This window comes from Callithrix jacchus, chromosome 4 (assembly GCF_049354715.1).
Source record: "Callithrix jacchus isolate 240 chromosome 4, calJac240_pri, whole genome shotgun sequence".
Taxonomy (NCBI): Eukaryota; Metazoa; Chordata; class Mammalia; order Primates; family Cebidae; genus Callithrix; species Callithrix jacchus.
The window spans coordinates 106,801,386-106,820,496 of record NC_133505.1 but is presented as its reverse complement, the minus strand read 5'-3'; the positions used below and the strand labels follow the sequence as shown (position 1 = coordinate 106,820,496).

The window sequence follows — 19,111 nt, the reverse complement described above, 5'->3', positions numbered from 1 at the left end:
CCTTTAGAAATGGAGTTTAGGGTTCTCCCTGGGCATAAATGATGCCCAAACTAACAGGGCACATTCACAAAAAGCTCTGGTTGTAATTTTACCTCTAAGAAGGTTTGTGGCCTTGGACATCTATACATTTCTGAAACATACTTTCTCTTCTATCAAATGGAATAAAATAGAGTAAATAATACCTATTCTAATGGTTTACTATGAGAAACAGAATGATGTATGAAATTTTGGAAATTGAAGAATTATAAGACTTAACATAGAAATCTATTTTTAGAAAATATAATAACTAAATTTTAAAATGACAAAAGGATTATAAACAATATGGATAGTATTTTCTTAATTTACCCTATATATTATTACTTTTATACTCTTCCCCCACAAAGACTGTGTCTTAAGAAACCACTGTTTTCTATAAAATAGGACATAACTCAAGGAATAGTAGCAGTTTATAAAAGTAAGTTTGTAATTAAGGTTACATATATATTCGTTATTAACTCATTGTTTTCCATTATGATTTTAATTTTAAGTTAAATGAGTCCTTCAATTAGGATTTTCAGACTCTGTTTTACTTGAGATCTGAGTCAAATCAATTTTTTCTGTTAGGAACAAATTTTTAGCAGGCTTTAACTATTCTTGTACTGGATTGAGTATTCCCACCCATCCTTGTATCATATATTTATGATTTATGGCCACCGATGTGAGTTCAATTTTTTTATATATATTAATGATGTTAAGAGTTTGTCATGTAGGTAGAATTTCTATCACATAATAAGCTTTGTGTCTGTAGTTATTGAAAATTTCTATTGAACAAGTTATAATATTAGGAAGAATCAATAATAATATGTACCCTCAAGCTACTTTAAAGTATAATTTTCTGACTTTTTATTATGTAGATCTATCAATCATTTCCTCGTTGTTTTTATAAGTTCAGCTTTAGCCTTTGCCTAAATCAATGGCAACTGGATCAATGCCAATTTGATTTAGTTTTCTGATGCTTACTATTACAGCTTGCTTTATTTTTGCTTGAGCAGCTTCGGTGTCACTATGGCCAAGTAAAATTAGAATCATCTCTTCCTTGAAGACTAGTAGTAGCCCAGGTGTATTGGCTCACTCCTATAATCCCGACACTTTGGGAGGCTGAGGCGGGCAGATCAGTTGAGCTCAGGAGTTCGAGAACAGCCTGGCCTACATGGTGAAACCCCATCTCTATTAAAAATAGAAAAATTAGCTGTGCATGATGGCAGGTGCCAATAATCCCAGATACTGGGGAGGCTGAGGCAGGAGAATCACTTAACCTGGGAGGCAGAGGTTGTAGTGAGCCAAGATCACACCATTGCACTCCAGCCTGGGTGACAAAAATGAAACTCCATCTCAAAAACAAAACACAAAACTAAACAGAGTAGTAGTAGGAAAGATGGTTAATAGCCCCATTTATTTTATTTTATTTTATTACTTTAAATATATGCAAAATATAATCTTCACAGAGTTTATTCTTTCCTCTGCCATATTTTATCAACTTCTTTTCCTCTTGGAGTATAATATAATAATTCTACTATCAGTTACCACCACATAGGATGTCAAAAGTTTATTAGTATTTTTTAAATAAAATCAAACAAAATTGTAAAACACTGATTGCTTAATTGAATTTTTGGAAACTTGACTTTTCTGTTTTCAAAGGGAGGTAACCTATATAGAAGAAAAGCTTTGGATCTAAACAAACCTGTGTTTTAACATTGATTCACACACTCTGCCTTTTTAACATCCTCAAGCCACATTTCATCACATACGAAGTGGGAATGATACCTAATTTTAAGATTTTTGTGGCTGGGTATGGTGGCCTATGCCTGTAATACCAGCACTTTGGGAGGCCGAAACAGGCAGGTCACCTGAGATCAGGAATTCAAGACCAGTCTGGCAAGCAACATGGCAAAACCCCATCTCTACTAAAAAAAAAAAAAAATTAGCTGGGTGTGGTGGAGTACACCTGTAGTCCCAGCTATTCGGGGAGGCTGAGGCAGGAGAATCACTTGAACTTCAGAGGTGGAAGTTGCAGTGAGCCAAGATCATACCACTGTATTCCAGCCTGGACGACAGAGGGAGCCTCCATCTTAAAATAACAAGAAGATGTTTGTAATAAATAAGGTAACAACTCTACCTTACTGACACATGGTAGACACATTCTGTAAATGTTTACGCATGTGCTTTGAAGAGGAAGAAGATAACAGCTTTAAACAATAATAGATGTGGCAAAAATTAAATTTAAATGCTTTAGAACAATAAAAAATAATATTGAATTGTAAAAGGCAATAAGCAGGTTGATAGAAATATTAGAACAAGACTAGTTAATGTCTACATGTTATTTGTACACTTGTTAAATTTAATAACTTACAGCATGAAGTTTCCAGTAAGTAAATAAGCAAAAAGAAGAAATAAAGTGGGTAAACAAACTTTGGATGAAAAAATTTGATAAAAAACTATGTAACATATATTTGTCAATATATTATCAAAATCTAAACATAATAGTATCCAATTCTGAAGATGATTTGAGGAGATTTTCTGTGGTATTGATCAATTCACTACTTTAAAAAAAATTTTGGTAATATATTTTAAAAGCCAAGTCAAGGCTCTTATTCCAGACCTTTTAACTTTGAAATTCTAAACCTAGGAATATTTCAAAGGAAAGATTAAAAGAAAAAGTTAATGTATACCAAGATTAAACAGTTCAGAGGAAATGTAGAAGAGAAGCAGATTAATTCAAGCCAGTAGTTTTAGATTTCAATAGGCAGCAGTAGGGAAAAGGACATTCCAAAGAGAAGAAAGAGAACATGGGCAAAAGAAAAAAAGGAAAACTCTAGGTTTATTTGGAGAATAAGAATGTTTCTTATTCGCTGGAATATAAGGTGCATGGAAGGCTAGGCTTGGAGAGACAATGGAAGACTTTAAATTCCATGCCTAGGCTTTTAGACTTTATATGCAGTGAGAAGCTATTGAAGATTGTTGAAGAGTCAAGTTTTGTGACCAAAATTTATGTACTGAAAAGTAGGATTCACTTTCTTTCAAGCAAGAGACTTTGTCATTGCCCATGTGTTCACTTCAGTGTAGTCTAACATATGATTGATTCACTTTGAATAAGTGAGATTCTTTTTAAAGAATATAGTGGTAGCATTGAAATTTTATCCTTATTTTTGTTGTGGAAATTTTGATTGTGGCAATTTTTGTTTCTATGCTTTAAGATGTATTTTAGAAGCATAGGATAAATTTCTTATAGTACATTTATATATCTTGTTGAGGAATCATGCTGTTTTGGCAAAAGTACGTTAATTAGAATATTGTTTTTCATGCTTTTGAAAATACTTGAGGAAGCACTCTAAAGGCCATCAGATCAATAAATAATGTTATAAATTCCTAGGGGTAGAGAGATTTGTAATGATATAATTTAAAATCAAAAACACATTTCATGTTGTGATTTAATTTTATTTTTCTATTTATTTATTTAAAGATGGCCAAATGAATTAAAATAATGCAATTTTAGATGAGATTTATCATTTTCTAATTAGGGTTCTCTCCCTGGAATACCAACTTGTTTCTGTTAATAATCAGGACAGCCCATATGAGAACCAGGATTATCTTTCAAGGAACAGGGCAAATGGTATTTTCTTTCCCCCAAGTTAAAATGCATAATTAACAGTCAGAATGACATATGGAAATTAGTTATTAGGATTAGGCTAGTCTGGGTGATCGTGACTTGCTTGTGTACACATGAGCCTTAAACTGTTTTCGTCATGGTCACTCAGCAAATATTTACTGAGTATAACTGGTTACCAATCACTATAATGGATCAATAGGTATCAATATAAATAAAGTGCTGTCAACCTGTTTATAGTGGTCTGAAGTAGACACATGTATCAGGATTTAGTAAAGGAAACAGAAACCAAGGTATATTTTAAGTAGAAAAAAACTTATATAAGAAATTAGGTACTTATTAGAAATTTGGTAAAATCAGAAGAGTAGAAGTCCAGGGCTACTACTAGAACTTTTAAATTTAACAACCAGTTACATGATGGTGATTAGCAGTTAAAAAGCCACAGCTATTACTGCAGATACCTTCCAACATTTGTGAACACACTAGAAAACCAAATTTTGACTGTATAGTACCTGTGTTAAAACTTTCAGCCCTTCTGTCTCCAAAATCTTGCTTGCCAGAAAAATAAAAGAGATTGTTATCTCTTTCATTTCCATCATCCGGATCTTGCCTGAGTGCCTTTAATTAGCAGAGTGCACCTTATCATCTGGTACCCTTACTGTATGAGATCTGGGAAATTATATTCCAGCCCATGCAATACAGTAAGGAAGGAGGTGAGAACAGATATTATATGTACACTAATATTATTTGCTTTAGTTGGAAGTGGAAATATTTTTTTAGGGACAAAAAGTAGCCATCCCTTTACCCTTATGGAGCTTATATTCTGAACCACAAAAAGATTAAACAACTAATTAAATAATAGATTTTAATTACATTTGAAATAAATAATAAAGAAGGATAAAGTGCTAAGAAAAAATGGAGTTTGACAATCTAATCTAAACAGATGATGGTAGAGGATGGTGTTTGTTAACAAACAAAGTGACATTTAAGCTGATCTGAAGGCCAGGAGTTGACAGAGCAAAAGAGGACAGACAAGTATTCAAAGAAAAGGCTGACATCAAAAAATAATAACAATAGCACATTGAAGCAAATAAGAAAAGTCCAAATGACTAAAATGTAATGAGTGATAGGGAGTGGCAGATGGCAACTGTGTGGCATGAGTCTAACCTAGGCAAGGACAGGATGTAATATCTTCAGTTGCTTGCTGTCAGTTTTTTTAAGATCATGTTATTTAATCATGTATGTTTATTAGTTCAGAAGTAAATGTTAGGAAGTAGTTACATTTTAACCTTATTTTTAAAAGGATTTACACTGATTTTTTATCTCACGAGTAGGAAAATGTCATGTAAAGTCATGGAAGGAAGTTCTGCATGCTTTCACTGGGGGAAAAAAATATAATGCCTTACTTGAACTGATGGATTATCTTAGCAGTTGCCCATTCCATTCGAATTTTACTATAAATCCCTGTGTGGAAAATTCACTTGTGAAAATGGAAAGACAAAGTCAGAGGAAACCAAACTTAGACAACTCTGAAACTACATACCTTACTTCCTTTACCTTTTCACAGCTGGTATTCTTTTGTGCTAGATTTCCATGTGTAGAAACACTTTATCCAGTGAGTATAATATTAGATCTCAAATGGCTTCCATGGAGAATCCAAATCATCTGTTCACAGAATGAGAACAAGATAAAGTATATCTCTGTAGTTATTCAGACAATAGCAAAACCTGGACTCCATGCAGTGCTAACTTTGGAGAACGAAGTAGAAAAAGCAGTGATTTTTCTGACGCTTCAGAAAGCAGCAGGCATCTTATAGTAAACAAGTTTAGCTCCATAACTTATGGTTTTAACAATCTCTTCTCCCTTCCCTTCTCCAAATGAAACTTCTGTAAAAAGCTTACCTTTCTTTTGAGGAAAGATTTATACAACTACCATTGTGTGTTTGCCTGTGTGCATGGGTGTATGTTTTAATATAAAAATATTGCATCATGTTTATGTACCTTTTTCGTCTTTTTCCTTTAGTTATGTATCAAGGAGGTCTTTGCAATCAACTCAGAAAGATGCGTTTTATTCTTTTAGCAACTGTATAATATGCCACAATGTAGATATTACAGTAATTGATTTACTGAGTTCTGTATTGATGGATACTTTTGTTTCCAGTTGCCTTTTATTGTTAACAATGCTACAGTAAATATTTTTTTTTTAATTTTTTATTGGATTATAGGTTTTGGGGTACATGAGCAGAGCATGCAAGACAGTTGCGTAGGTACACACATGGCAGTGTGCTTTGCTTTTCTTCTCCCCTTCACCCACATTTGGCATTTCTCCCCAGGCTATCCCTCCCCACCTCCCCCTCCCACTGGCCCTCCCCTTTTCCCCCTAATAGACCCCAGTGTTTAGTACTCCCCTTTCTGTGTCCATGTGTTCTCATTTTTCATCACCCGCCTATGAGTGAGAATATGCGGTGTTTCATTTTCTGTTCTTGTGTCAGTTTGCTGAGGATGATGTTCTCCAGATTCATCCATGTCCCTACAAACGACACGAACTCATCATTTCTGATTGCTGCATAATATTCCATGGTGTATATGTGCCACATTTTTCCAATCCAGTCTATTATCAATGGGCATTTGGGTTGATTCCAGGTCTTTGCTATTGTAAACAGTGCTGCAATGAACATTCGTGTACATGTGTCCTTATAGTAGAACGATTTATAGTCTTTTGGATATATACCCAGTAATGGGATTGCTGGGTCAAATGGAATTTGCTCCTACTCTTGTAACAATATAAATTGGAAAAATTCCTAGCAATGAAATTTATCTCTCATGTACTACATGCATTTAAAACTTCAATAAATGCTCCCAAACTGCTTACTGGAGATATTTATACTTTCTCCAGCAGTTGTTACAGATGGTCCTCCAGGTCCATGGGTTCCATGAATTCAGCCAACTGTGGATAAAAAGTATTTGGGGGAAAAAAATGATGGTTGTTTCTGTACTGAACATGCACAGATGACTTTATCTTGTCATTATTCTCTGAACAATACAGTATAACTACTTATATAACATTTTCATTGTATTAGGTATTATAAGTAATCTGGAGATGATTTAAAGTATACAGGCAGACTGTGTAAGTTATATGCAAATATCACACCATTTTATATAAGGGTCTTAAGCGTCCATGGTTTTTTGGTGTCTATTGGGGAGAATAAGGGGTTCCTTGAATCAGTCACCCATGGATATTATGGGAAGACTGTACTTTCCCCCACATAACTTTGCCAGCACTGGGTAGTGTTAAGTTTTTCAGTTCATAACAGATTAACAGACAAAAAATGGTACTTCATTATTATTTTGATCAGCAATTCTTTAATTATGAGTGAAACTGAGCATTTTTATTTGGCTATTTGTATTTCCTATTCTTTAAATTGTTTATAACCTTGGACCATTTTGTACTAAACTGCATTTTATACCATATAAGTTACATAAACTTTTTTCTGTTTAATCCTTGATGTTTATTTTTGTTTGTGATTATTTTTTACCATACCATGTAAAAATTCTGTAAATTTATTTATTTACTCTGGGATTTATGTCTTGCATATAAAAGCCATACCTACTTCAACTGTGATTTCAAGTCTTATATTTTATTTTTATTATTAAATACTTGATGTTTCTGGAACCTATTCCAGATAGTGGTGGGCCCATCGTCTTTTCCTACTCACTGTATTTTCCATTGATTTAAAAGTTTAATATACAACATTCCCATATTTACCAGTCATTTCTGAACTTTCTATTCTGTGTCATTGATCTTACTGTTTCTTCTTTTGTATCAAACTGTTTTACTTATTTTGTTTTTATATGATTCTCAATAACTGGTTGGATTAAATATCATGATTATTCTTCAGTTGTAGAATTTCTCCTGGATAAGTTTACAGTCTTACTTTTCAGGGTGAATTTTAATATTGCCACCAGGAAATCATGTTCATATTTTAGTTGAGTTAGTGCATTGATTTTATAGGTTAGTTAACAAGAATTGGTATTTTTGCCAAATCAAGTTTTCCCATCTCAAAAGTAAAATATATCATTTTTTGAATGTTCTTCAACAATATTATAAAACTTTATATAAATCCTGCCTGTCGCTTACTATTTCTATTTTCACTCCTATAAATATGATATTTTTCACTTTTATTTTGTGTTATTATGTATACATATATAGTATGTATATGTCTTTTTATAAAAGACCTTTATAAAATATATTTTATAATATTAATTAATATTTTTATATTAAAATTAAAGAAAATAAAAATACATTTTTATTTTTAAAAGAAAAATACAATATAAAAATATATTTTATATTAAGAAAAAGAAAAAATGTTTTTATAAAAGAAAGCCTTTTATAAAAATATTACACTTTTAAGACTATCGTCTTTCCAAATTCTTTTGTTATTTTATTTTGTATATTTTGGTCAGTACTCAGTTTTCTAAATGAGTATTTATCTACAAGTGGTTGTTTTACAATTATACCTTTCCAGTATTTATATTCTTTATTATTTTCTCATATCTAGTATTATTATCTAGAACATCAACAGGCTGATACTGAACAACTTTGCCTACTTCCTAATTTTAATGGGTATATTCTGAGTGTTTACTATTAAGCATAGTTTGAGATATATATTGTCATCTCTAATCATCAGAACTGAATGTACCCTTTTGTCAAATTTCAGTGTCTGGGCATCATCATAATATTCTTTCTTTTTGAATTCTTAAATATATTAATATATTAAGTGTAATGGCCTTGCATTCTGGGGTAGAAGAGTACTTAGTTGTGGTGTTTTGTTTCAATGCATTGATGAATTCTGTTTTCTAAAGTTCTTGTCTATTTAGATTAATCTTTATAAGAGATATATTGTTTCTGTATTCACTTTTCTGCTTTGTCAGTGCCATTATACTAGTCTGTAAAATCAGTTTAAATGTTCTGTTTTCTGACTCAATTTATATAATGGTCTTGGAGTGACAAAATGATAGGGTTGGAGTACACATTAGTGGTTGCTAGGGGTAGTAGTTGGGAAGAGTTTAACTATAAAGAAGTAGCATGAGGGAATTTTTTAGGGTTGAGAAACTCTTCTTGATTATGATGGTGGCCACAAACATACGTATGTGTTAAATTCTTTGATGTTTACCCTAAAAGTAGAAAAATAGTTTTGCTTTATGATAATTTTTAAAATCAGATTTTAAAATCAGATGAGAAACATCCCTGGGCCTCATCTGGGATTCAAAGATAGTTAAGAATAAAAAACCCAGACTTATTTTCAGATTGTTGTCACTTCAAGTTTATAATGAATCAATTTAAAAAATGCACACAGCATAGAAGAATAGAAATAAAAGTGACTCCTACGTCGTCCTAGTTTCTCACAAAGACCAAAGAGATATACCCAGTTGGTGGCCACTGACGCTGGTTGAACCATGTGCTCAAGTGGGAGGTGCTATGTCAGTACTCCAAGATCCACCTGTTACTTTGTAAGAAACATCTCCATCACAGTTACATACTTCCTATGTTTAACTTCTAACTGTGTCATTCGTGCCACAACAGGCCTAGCCATGTCCTACCTCAAGTGGGCTTTGATTGAGGGATCTATATTTATTAATAAGGACAGCAGGGGATCCACAGATAACAGAGTTCACCTGAAACCAAACTGCAATCCAGCAATATGATTTGTACAGAATATCTCCTTCAACCAATAGTTTTAGTTTCCTCTGTCGGGTTTGAATATCCACTCTTGAATATGAGAGAATAAATGAAGTAAGTGGAATATTTCTCCTCTCCTGACGTTTGGCCTCTGAAGGAGCTCTCAGCAAATACACCACAATTGGACTTTTCCATATTCATAAGAGCTGCTGTAGGATTACAGTAACAATATTGATTGTCTGAAAAGATGAAAGCTGAGGCAATGAGATCCAAGTGTAATTAGTCATAAAGTATATGTATAAAATAATTTCTAGCAGACTGACTGCGCTCCACAAGAATAAAGAATGCACTCCCCTTTAAACTTTAAGAAGCTCTCCTCTTTTGTTATGTATATATACGTATTTTGTTTTAGACCCTTGAGAGGCTCAAAATGTGTAAGTTGTTATTTACTTGGCTGGCCACTAGATGGTGCGGTTTGTTAATGTATTACTTTTGGTTTTATAATTGAAGCAGATTTCATGGAATGCTATTTTCTTAGATCATTTTATTAGTTAAATATTATTATTAAATTAGAAGTTTAAAATTTTAAGTGACCTGAGATAGTCAGTATGGCAAGGTGTGGACTGGAACCCCAGTCCCCTGAAATCTTACTCTCCCTGCCATTGTCATGCCCTTAAGTAAAAAGTGGGAGGTAAAAATTTCAAAAAGAAATTCTTGAATTAATAGTGAGATTTTGAGAGCAATAGCAAATAAACACATGATGTGTTGAATAATCAGAAGCTTTAACTATATAAACATTTCTTTAAATGTTTATCTGAGGTCTTTAATTTCTCACAAAAATTTTGTCTATTGTATAGTGAATCTTCAGTGAGTCTTTTAAGTCCTTCTGTGCAGCACTTATACAGGTTGCATATAAGTATACTAAATCCCACTTCTGAGCTCAGATTAAGCCAAAGAACAGAACAGAGGTGACATTATTACAGTAGTTCGCTCTGAACCGTGGGGGATATTTCCAAGGTAGGAAACCACAGATAATAGTGAACTAGCTCTATTGCTGTCAGTTAAGGTACATTTCTGTTCATGTCTTCCTCCCACAAATTTAATGCCTTTTTCATCTTAACTATGTATCACACTCTGTAGCTGTAACTTTTGCAATCTGAGATGCAACAGCAAAACTAACACAGATTTCTTTTTTCTTCTTCATAATTTTACGAATAGGAGATTTGTTTCTCTTATCATGGATTTTAGCAACCTCAGCATACAATTTTGGGATTTTTTTTTTCCTTAAGTTGAAAACTTTCAGCTTTTTACTTAAAGGAAACCCCTTATGGCTTCTCTGTGCCAAATTCAAATTGCTAACATCACTAATGTTGAACTTCAGGACCATTATTAAGCAAAATAAGAGTGACTTGAACACAAACACTGTGATACTTCAACAGTCAGTCTGATAACCAAGCCTAGTACTAAGTGACTAATGAGTGAAGAGTGTCTACAGCTTAGATATGGTGGACAAAAGGATGGTTCATGTTCTGGGTCAGATGGAGTAGGACAGTGTGAGATTTCACTATGCTACTCAGAAGAGTATGCAACTTAAAACGTGATTGGTTTATTTCTGGAATATTCCATTTAATATTTTTGGACCACAGTTGGCCTCAGTTAATGGAAACCACAGAAAGCAAAACTACAGATAAGGAAGGACTACTGTATACTCAATGTACATGTATAGTTGAGGAGCTAAGGCAGATGGTCAATGCTTTGCTATCAAAGATCACCGAGAACACAGTTCTAGGTGAATAAAGTTGGGGTGATTGACTTATTGCAATGAGGAACATCATAGGGGAAGCATCATGGGGATCTCAATAAGAAGGGAGAGGGTCTTGAAGGCAGTGGGTCTGGAATAAAAGTAAAGGCTCTGAAGTAGATATGGACTTGTCAGAAAATATACTCAGAGAAAAGCCAGCCATTGTGGCCAGTGTGGATGAGGTAAGGGGATGAGACTGATTTTTGTAGGGCCTTGCATTGTAATGACTCTGGCCTTTACTCTTAAGGAGTTGGAAAGCCACTGAGATTTGTTTTTATTTTGAATAGTGTATTTTTTGAAGGCTAAAAAGCAGGTAGTACTGACTCATTGCAAAAAGTGACTTCTAGATGAAAGAGACACTTGCTTTTCACCTGTTTCCTTTTGCATTTTGTGACATATTTTGCTATTACCTATTTTTTAAGATAATAATGTTATTTTTATGATTTTCTATACAGCATTATATACTAAGGCTTAGTAATATCTTAAGATGCTTAAAAATAATGTTCTGGTTTCTTTGATAAACTCATAAAACAGAAATGCTAAATAACAATTGCTTTTAAATGCTAAATAATACTCATTCTTTCTCGGTATCTAGGTACAAAGGTCAAGAAATAAGCAAGTACGAGAATTATTCCCAGACGGTTTTAGTATTCATCATGCAGGAATGCTTCGGCAGGACAGAAATTTAGTTGAAAACTTGTTTTCTAATGGGCATATCAAAGTCCTAGTTTGTACAGCTACGTTAGCCTGGGGTGTCAATCTTCCTGCTCATGCTGTTATTATTAAGGTAAGACCCTACCTTCCTTGGCACATGGATTTGTGTGTGTCTTGAAGCAAACCTCTGGGTTGATTTATCTAGAAAAATATTGTGATTTGGCTGCTTTGTTGACACTGAATGTTATTTATAAAAGGTCAGAATTATTTTCTCCAATAAGAATCTAGTTTATATTCTTATTGTGAAAATAATTCTGTGAAAATTTAACTCTATCACAGATGATGAAAGGATTAGTTAAAGTACACTTTTGAGCTCTTTCCATATTTGCCTAATTTCAGTGTTCAGTTCATCAGGATTATATTTGTGTGTGTTTATGTAAATTTTTGTTAACTTTTCCTCATCTAGGGAACACAAATATATGCTGCAAAAAGAGGCTCCTTTGTTGACCTTGGAATTTTAGATGTCATGCAGATATTTGGTCGAGCTGGACGACCACAATTTGACAAATTTGGGGAAGGAATCATTATAACAACGCATGATAAACTCAGCCATTACCTCACTTTGCTCACTCAAAGAAACCCAATTGAGAGTCAGTTTCTGGAAAGCCTTGCAGATAACCTAAATGCAGAGGTAAGATCTAATGAGTAAAAGTTTGGAATAGAATCATCAGTCTTAAGAATGACCAAGAATGATACAGGTTGAGTTGTTTGCTATTTTCCAGTATTTAGGATTACAGCTTATGCCATGTAGTCATAAGACAAAATTGGCTGAATGGCATTATTGTTGATTAATTCAGAGGATTACAGAATGCAAATGATAACTGATAAGAATCTATTGCTAAAAGACCATACTTTTAAACTATGAGGCTGTGCTAAAGACCAGAAATCTAACAAAGACTACACAAAATATGGAAACAGAAATGGCAATAATAACTAATATTTGTATTGCACTTTTACAAAGTTTTAAATGAAATTTTTACTGAAAGTTTAATAAAATTTATAAAACTCTTAGCTCTATTACGTCAGTTGATTAACTTTGTTATACACAATGTGATTGAGCTAGAGTATGATTAATTTGTTTCTTGTGTGTGTGTGTGGGTGGGTGTGTGACTTTTATGTTAAGATTTACATAGCAGACCCTGGAAGCCTAGGTAACATCTCTAGTTAAGAAAATAAACATTCTTAAAATTTAGAGTATATGTATAGAACATTTAGCAGGTTTGACTGTTTTTGTGACATTTCAAATTATTGCTTTGGTATCCAACACTTTCCTAGTTCAGTATTCTTTCATACCATTAACGACTCAAACAATATTTGAAAGTAGGTAGGATATAAATATTAAGTAAATGGCTACTTTGAAATATTTACAATCAAATACTACTTTGTGTAGAAGTCCTATATTAGGTACCTTTTAAAGAGCTTATAGAAATTTCATTTAACATTCCATTCATATTATTTATAAGTCTTTTTGGAGAATGAAAAACATACTTACTGTTTTGTTTTCTTTATTAAGAAGCATATATTCCAAATGGGGATAAAAAGACATGAAAATATAGTGCAATAATGTTGCGAAGAAAGTTCCATAGAAACATTCAGCAGAAGGAGAAAATAGGTTTGGCCCAGGCTATCAGGAAATTCTTGGTCCATGAATGTGGTGAAATTTGATCCAATGAGAGTGTCTTTCTTTTATGAGAAAATTGGGACTTTTAGGTGAAGTGGGTAGAGTAACAGCTTGTCCAATGCAGGAGATCTGTGTTGGAGAGTAACCAGAGCCAGTATTGAGACGCTTATTCAAAGAATGAATAAGTTTTAGAAGATAATAGAGAAAAAAAGCATGAAAGGCCCCAGTTTCCATTAGCAAAATTACAAGAGAATTTTCAAAAACTGAGAAATAAAATTGGAATCCAAGGGAAATACTATTGTAGCTCAATTTTAATCCTATTGGCTGCTGTAATTGTGTGGCTTAAATAATTAGGTCTTGGGTCAACAATGCCTAATGTATGCAACAAAGTTTCTTATTGTAAAATGATAGTAGCAGTGAGCTGAGGACCTGCTATAGTGCTTCATGTACATTTTCTCATTTTCTCACTACTGCTGCTATAGAGATATTACCCTCAGAATTATGTGTAACTGACCTAAGGTCACTACATTATAATTTTTGGGACTAGTATTCAGACTCAGATCTATTTAACTCTAAACCTAGTATTTTCATTATAGCTTAGATTTATTTTATATAAAATCTAGTAAGTTAAAGGCGAATACATTTCCCTATATTAATATATAGCATTTGCCCTCTACTAAGGCCTATATTAAAAACATTTTCCAAAATGGCAGCCATAATTTTTCTGGCTTACAGAAAAAGGCATGGTTCTTTCATGCACTTTTTCTTAAAATGCATGTCAAGGAAGACTGTATCTCAATAAACTTATGTCCTTGATAGCGTTTTGTAATTGGTAAAATAAACACAAGTTGGCAATGTTATACATGAGACACAAAGTCAGTAAAATACTGCTTTTGTCTTCAAGGAACTGTTTTTCTTAGGTATTGTAAAATAGCATCACTGAAACTATTTGATGAAGTCCTGAGTAATTAAAAATAAATTTTGGCCCATAAATTCATCAAATATTTATAAAGTACTTATTAAATATGTCATTTTCAGAAATGTTTGCTAACTATAAGCGTAATTCCATTTAGTATTGTAAATGGTATTAAAACAATAAAACATATATTTTCACATTTTTTACCAATATAGTGAAGTATAGCCATTGTTGAACTAAGTTGCTCATATTCTGATCCATTGGAATAGCTCCCTATTAAACTAAATTTTCCTATTAAGGAAACAAATTCTTAAATTATTGTTGAATGTGAAATTAAATATGGCTATCTGTGAAAATCAAGTGTGAAATCAGTTTATAAAATGAATATGTGCTGTGTTCTTTAGGTAGTGAATTTTTAAGTCTTTAGACTCCCCAAATCATTTCAAGACTCTACAGTTGCATAGGGTTCTCCATGGTTAAGAATGTTGCCTTTATTAATAGGCAACTTTGATATCCTGAGTATCAATTCTGACTATAGCAGAACTGGAGAAATTATATTAAGTTATAATTTTAATGCAAACATGTTATGAGGCATGTTTGCTTATCAATGCCTAATGAAACTTACTAAATAATCCTCATGCTGAAAGGTTACAAGTCCCATTCCTATATAAAGCCACTGAGAGAAATCCTGAGGCTTATTAAAATTTATTCATCAGATATTACTGAGTACCTACTCTGTGCCAGCTCCCTATAGTCTGTTCTTCAAAACTACATTAATCTTTCTTTCACCTTACATACTACATACATTTTTTTATACAGAATTCATCCCATCTCTGTAGAATATTATGCAAACACCTTGTCCTTGGATTTAAGGCCTCTGTAATCTGAACAACCTTCCTAATTCTGGCTGCAGTTACTCTCTAACACAGATCTTCTGCCCTAGACAAGCTGTTACTCTATTCACTTCTCCTAAAATGTCCCAATTTTCTCACTTATAAAATAGAGATACTCTCACTGTATTGTGAAAATTTAAGAAACGCCTGTTCCAGGGTAGTTTATGGTAAATGATAGAGTCACTTACCTTTTTCTGATAGTGTGTTGATACTCAGCTTTGTTCATACTTATTGCCAGCACTGAAATTTTCCTTAAATAAATAAATGAATAGTAGCATAGTTTGTATGTATATTTACTAGCTTATATATACATATATATATACACACATGCATACTCATGATGATTATAGTATTTGCTTAAGTTTTTATATGATTTCAATCAATTTTTTAAGAGATATATACAAATAAACAATTGAGATAACCTTAAATACTGAAGTTTAAATAGGTAAGTTAGATATGAAGTGATACAGAGCCATAATTCTAAATTGCCACATTTGTGGGTAGATTCTATTTTTCTCTTTTACTTAACAGAACATTAAACTACCACAGTATATACTAATGCCACTTTTAGAAATGTCATGTTAGATGCTTTTCTTTAAAAGCATTTTGAATAGGTATTATGTGCTACGCACTGTGGATGGAGGGTTCATATAAATCAGTGTAGTTTGTCTCATCTCCATTACCATGGAACTTCTTGAGGCCAGAGAGCATACTCTATTTGTTACTATATCCATTGTGCTTTACTTAGCACAGGCTTGTTACTGACTGACTGTATGGTTTTGAGATGAATGAATAAATTTCTGACACACTATGAAAAAAATACCTGTTTTATAAAAGGCTCCTGTACTAAGTAGCCACTAGGTGACAGCAAATATTTACAAATACATTTTTATTTTTTGTCACTAGGTGGCATTCAAATATTACTCTCAAAATAAGGTGTAGCATCATAAATTTACCTTGATTTTCCTGAGTAGTTTATTCTTTTTAGTGAACGTTTATAAGACTTGCTTTAGTTGACCCCATCTTTGCTTCCTACTTTCTCCTTTCCTTTAATCATTATCACTAGTAGTGATAAGTAATTGTTTAATGTTCATTTACTGTCTGATTTTGAAAATAATAGCAGGCTTATTTTACCCCTTACAAAATTGTCTACTCATAGGAGTTGTGTAATGTTACTTTAAAATCATATTCTAAGTTTATAAGAGAATATAGGTCATTATTTTACAGTAACATCATAAAGTCAGAATGGAATATAGGTTGTATATCTGTAGTTTAATACAATTTTGTCTGTCGAATAATGGATTTTCGAAGGAGAGAAACTCTCGGATTTTTAGCCATATCGGCAAACTAGCTTCGTTTGCCTAAGTAGACTAGAAAATGTTTAACTGTTCTAGTTGTAAATCTTCAGGAATTATTACACAACTCTCACACTGGCTCCATTTTAGTTCTTGCTACTCTTAATTTTGTGGAAAGCCTTACAGTTTACATTAAATATATATATTTACCTACATTGTGGATGGCTTAGTTATTTGTAAGTTGGCATAAATTTAAAACTTAGTACACTGAATCTCCCTTATTATATTTTAATCTTTGGTAACTTCTCTGTTTTAGTAACAAATAGTATATCATAATATTATAATGAAAATTATACATTGCTAAATCTCATCTTCAACTAACTAAAGACAGTTAAACATCCACATATTTATTTCATGAAAATAGTTATACAGGATTATAATTTAAAATTATAATGTAGGAATTAAATATAAAGGTTTTACTTTCTTTAATATTAGTAAATTAGTAAATTTTTAAAAAATTACCGAATTGGGAGGGTTTGTTTTCCCTTTTTTTCCTCCTAAAATTAATGATTTACGTAGGGAACATCTCTTCTCCTTTAATTATAGTATTAGGAGGTGAAAAAAAGATTCAGCCAAGGATTTAGGAAAAAATACAACTATGAAATTTTACAACATGGGTAAATTTTTAAAGTAAAATAAGTACCTTAAGTAAAAATAAAATTACTACCTATTTATTCACCTTTGATTTTATTTAATTAATGTAAAGCTACATTAAATGCTATATAAAAAATTATGTTTTCTTTCAAGATATAATCTGAAGAATTATCCACTGTTTATTATGGTTCAAAGGCATGAATATTTTTTCCATAGGTTAAGTTTGCTGATAAATAAAAACCACTCCCTGTTCTTGTACATGAATTAAAGTGTATGTATTATTAATATGTATAAATCTCAACAAAATCTGCTTTGTTTTGTGCAAAAAGAGTGAATTTTTTATTGTCTTGATATTATATATTTATGCTCGCAGTCCTGCAAATGCCTATCTTTAGAGGTAAAAGCTAATGTTATCCCCTCTGTGGTTTTGGTGATGACAGTATACAGAATTAGGATAAAAAGGAATAGAATTAACAATGTTTTGTTGTTTGTATTCTGATGCACTTAACACTTAAATTTTTCAGCAGTACACTAAAAATAAAATGAAACTAAAATAAATTGTATACTGAATAAGAAAGAAATGTCCTTAATGCTATGTAGAATTAAACTCCCTTTAATGAAAAATAATCATCTGCCATAATATTGAGTAAGTTCAGTTCCAGAAGACAGGATTTCTCATGTAGTATTATCAATCAAATGAGGCAGGACTGATTTTAATTAATTGGCAAAGTGTTGTGTACAGTCATTGTGCCTACTTCTTAAAAATTGCTGCATAATGATGTATTTTTAAAACTTCACCTCTGACAAAGTGGTCTTTGATGAAATGTTTATGTTCAACTTTAATACATTAATTTTTCTCATATTTTTGATTTGCAGATTGCTCTGGGAACAGTAACTAATGTGGAAGAAGCAGTGAAGTGGATAAGTTACACTTACCTTTATGTGCGAATGAGAGCAAATCCATTAGCATATGGCATCAGTCACAAGGCTTATCAGGTGCAAAACTCATTTATTAAAAAAAAATTCAGACTTTCTTTTTAGTTCTTTCATTATATGAGGATAAATATTTGTTTGCTATTCTTGCCTCATCTGAAAAGAGGTACCTAGAAGAAAAACAAAGAGTTTTAATCATTTGCCGAAAATCAGATAGGCCCCTGTAATCATTAGGCTGTATTTAAATATGTTTTTCTAGAGATACTTATAAATTAATCTTTATACTATTATCAGTGTATTATTCAAGTATATTTCTATTTGATATGAATATTTTGCTGTGTTTTTTAAACATTTTTTTTTTTTTTTTGAGACGGAGTTTTGCTCTTGTTACCCAGGCTGGAGTGCAATGGCGCGATCTCAGCTCACTGCAACCTCCGCCTCCTGGGATCAGGCAATTCTCCTGCCTCAGCCTCCTGTAGTTGGGATTACAGGCACGCACCACCGTGCCCAGCTAATTTTTTTGTATTTTTAGTAGAGACTGGGTTTCACCATGTTGACCAGGATGGTCTTGATCTCTTGACCTCGTGATCCACCTGCCTTGGCCTCCCAAAGTGCTGGGATTACAGGTGCCCAGCCAAAACATATTTTTTAAACTATGAGAAATTTTGTTTTAGAATAAATTAGACATGAGGAAACTTATAGACCATATTTGATCATTGGCTTAGGTGATATACAATCTGTTCCTCTTATCAAGTCTCTTCTAAACCCCATTCTGAAATTTAAAAACACCATTAAGGAGTTATTAACTTAACAGTTTGTTGTCTGGAATCAGCTCCACTCTCATATATATAGACTGAGAATTAGATACATTTGATAGCAGCTCTTCCTATGAACTTTACAATTGTGTGGTCCATGTGGCTTGTAGATTCTGTGAAATCTTGTCTTTCCATTATAGCTCTGCT

General features: G+C 32.5%; 1 protein-coding gene across 13 annotated transcripts in view; it reads left to right on the top strand.

Moving 5' to 3' along the window:
- ASCC3 (activating signal cointegrator 1 complex subunit 3) overlaps positions 1–19,111 on the top strand; it is a 369,134-nt gene that overhangs the window by 164,690 nt on the left and 185,333 nt on the right. For all 13 annotated transcript variants that reach the window (XR_013534438.1, XR_013534439.1, XR_013534440.1 and 10 more), the window contains 3 exons: positions 11,719–11,910; positions 12,244–12,468; positions 18,093–18,212. Coding sequence is in view for 5 of the 13 variants with exons in the window: in XM_002746863.7 (XP_002746909.4) it covers positions 11,719–11,910; positions 12,244–12,468; positions 18,093–18,212 (537 nt within the window). In the remaining 8 variants the exon portion in view is untranslated. The remainder of the gene's footprint in view (positions 1–11,718; positions 11,911–12,243; positions 12,469–18,092; positions 18,213–19,111) is intronic.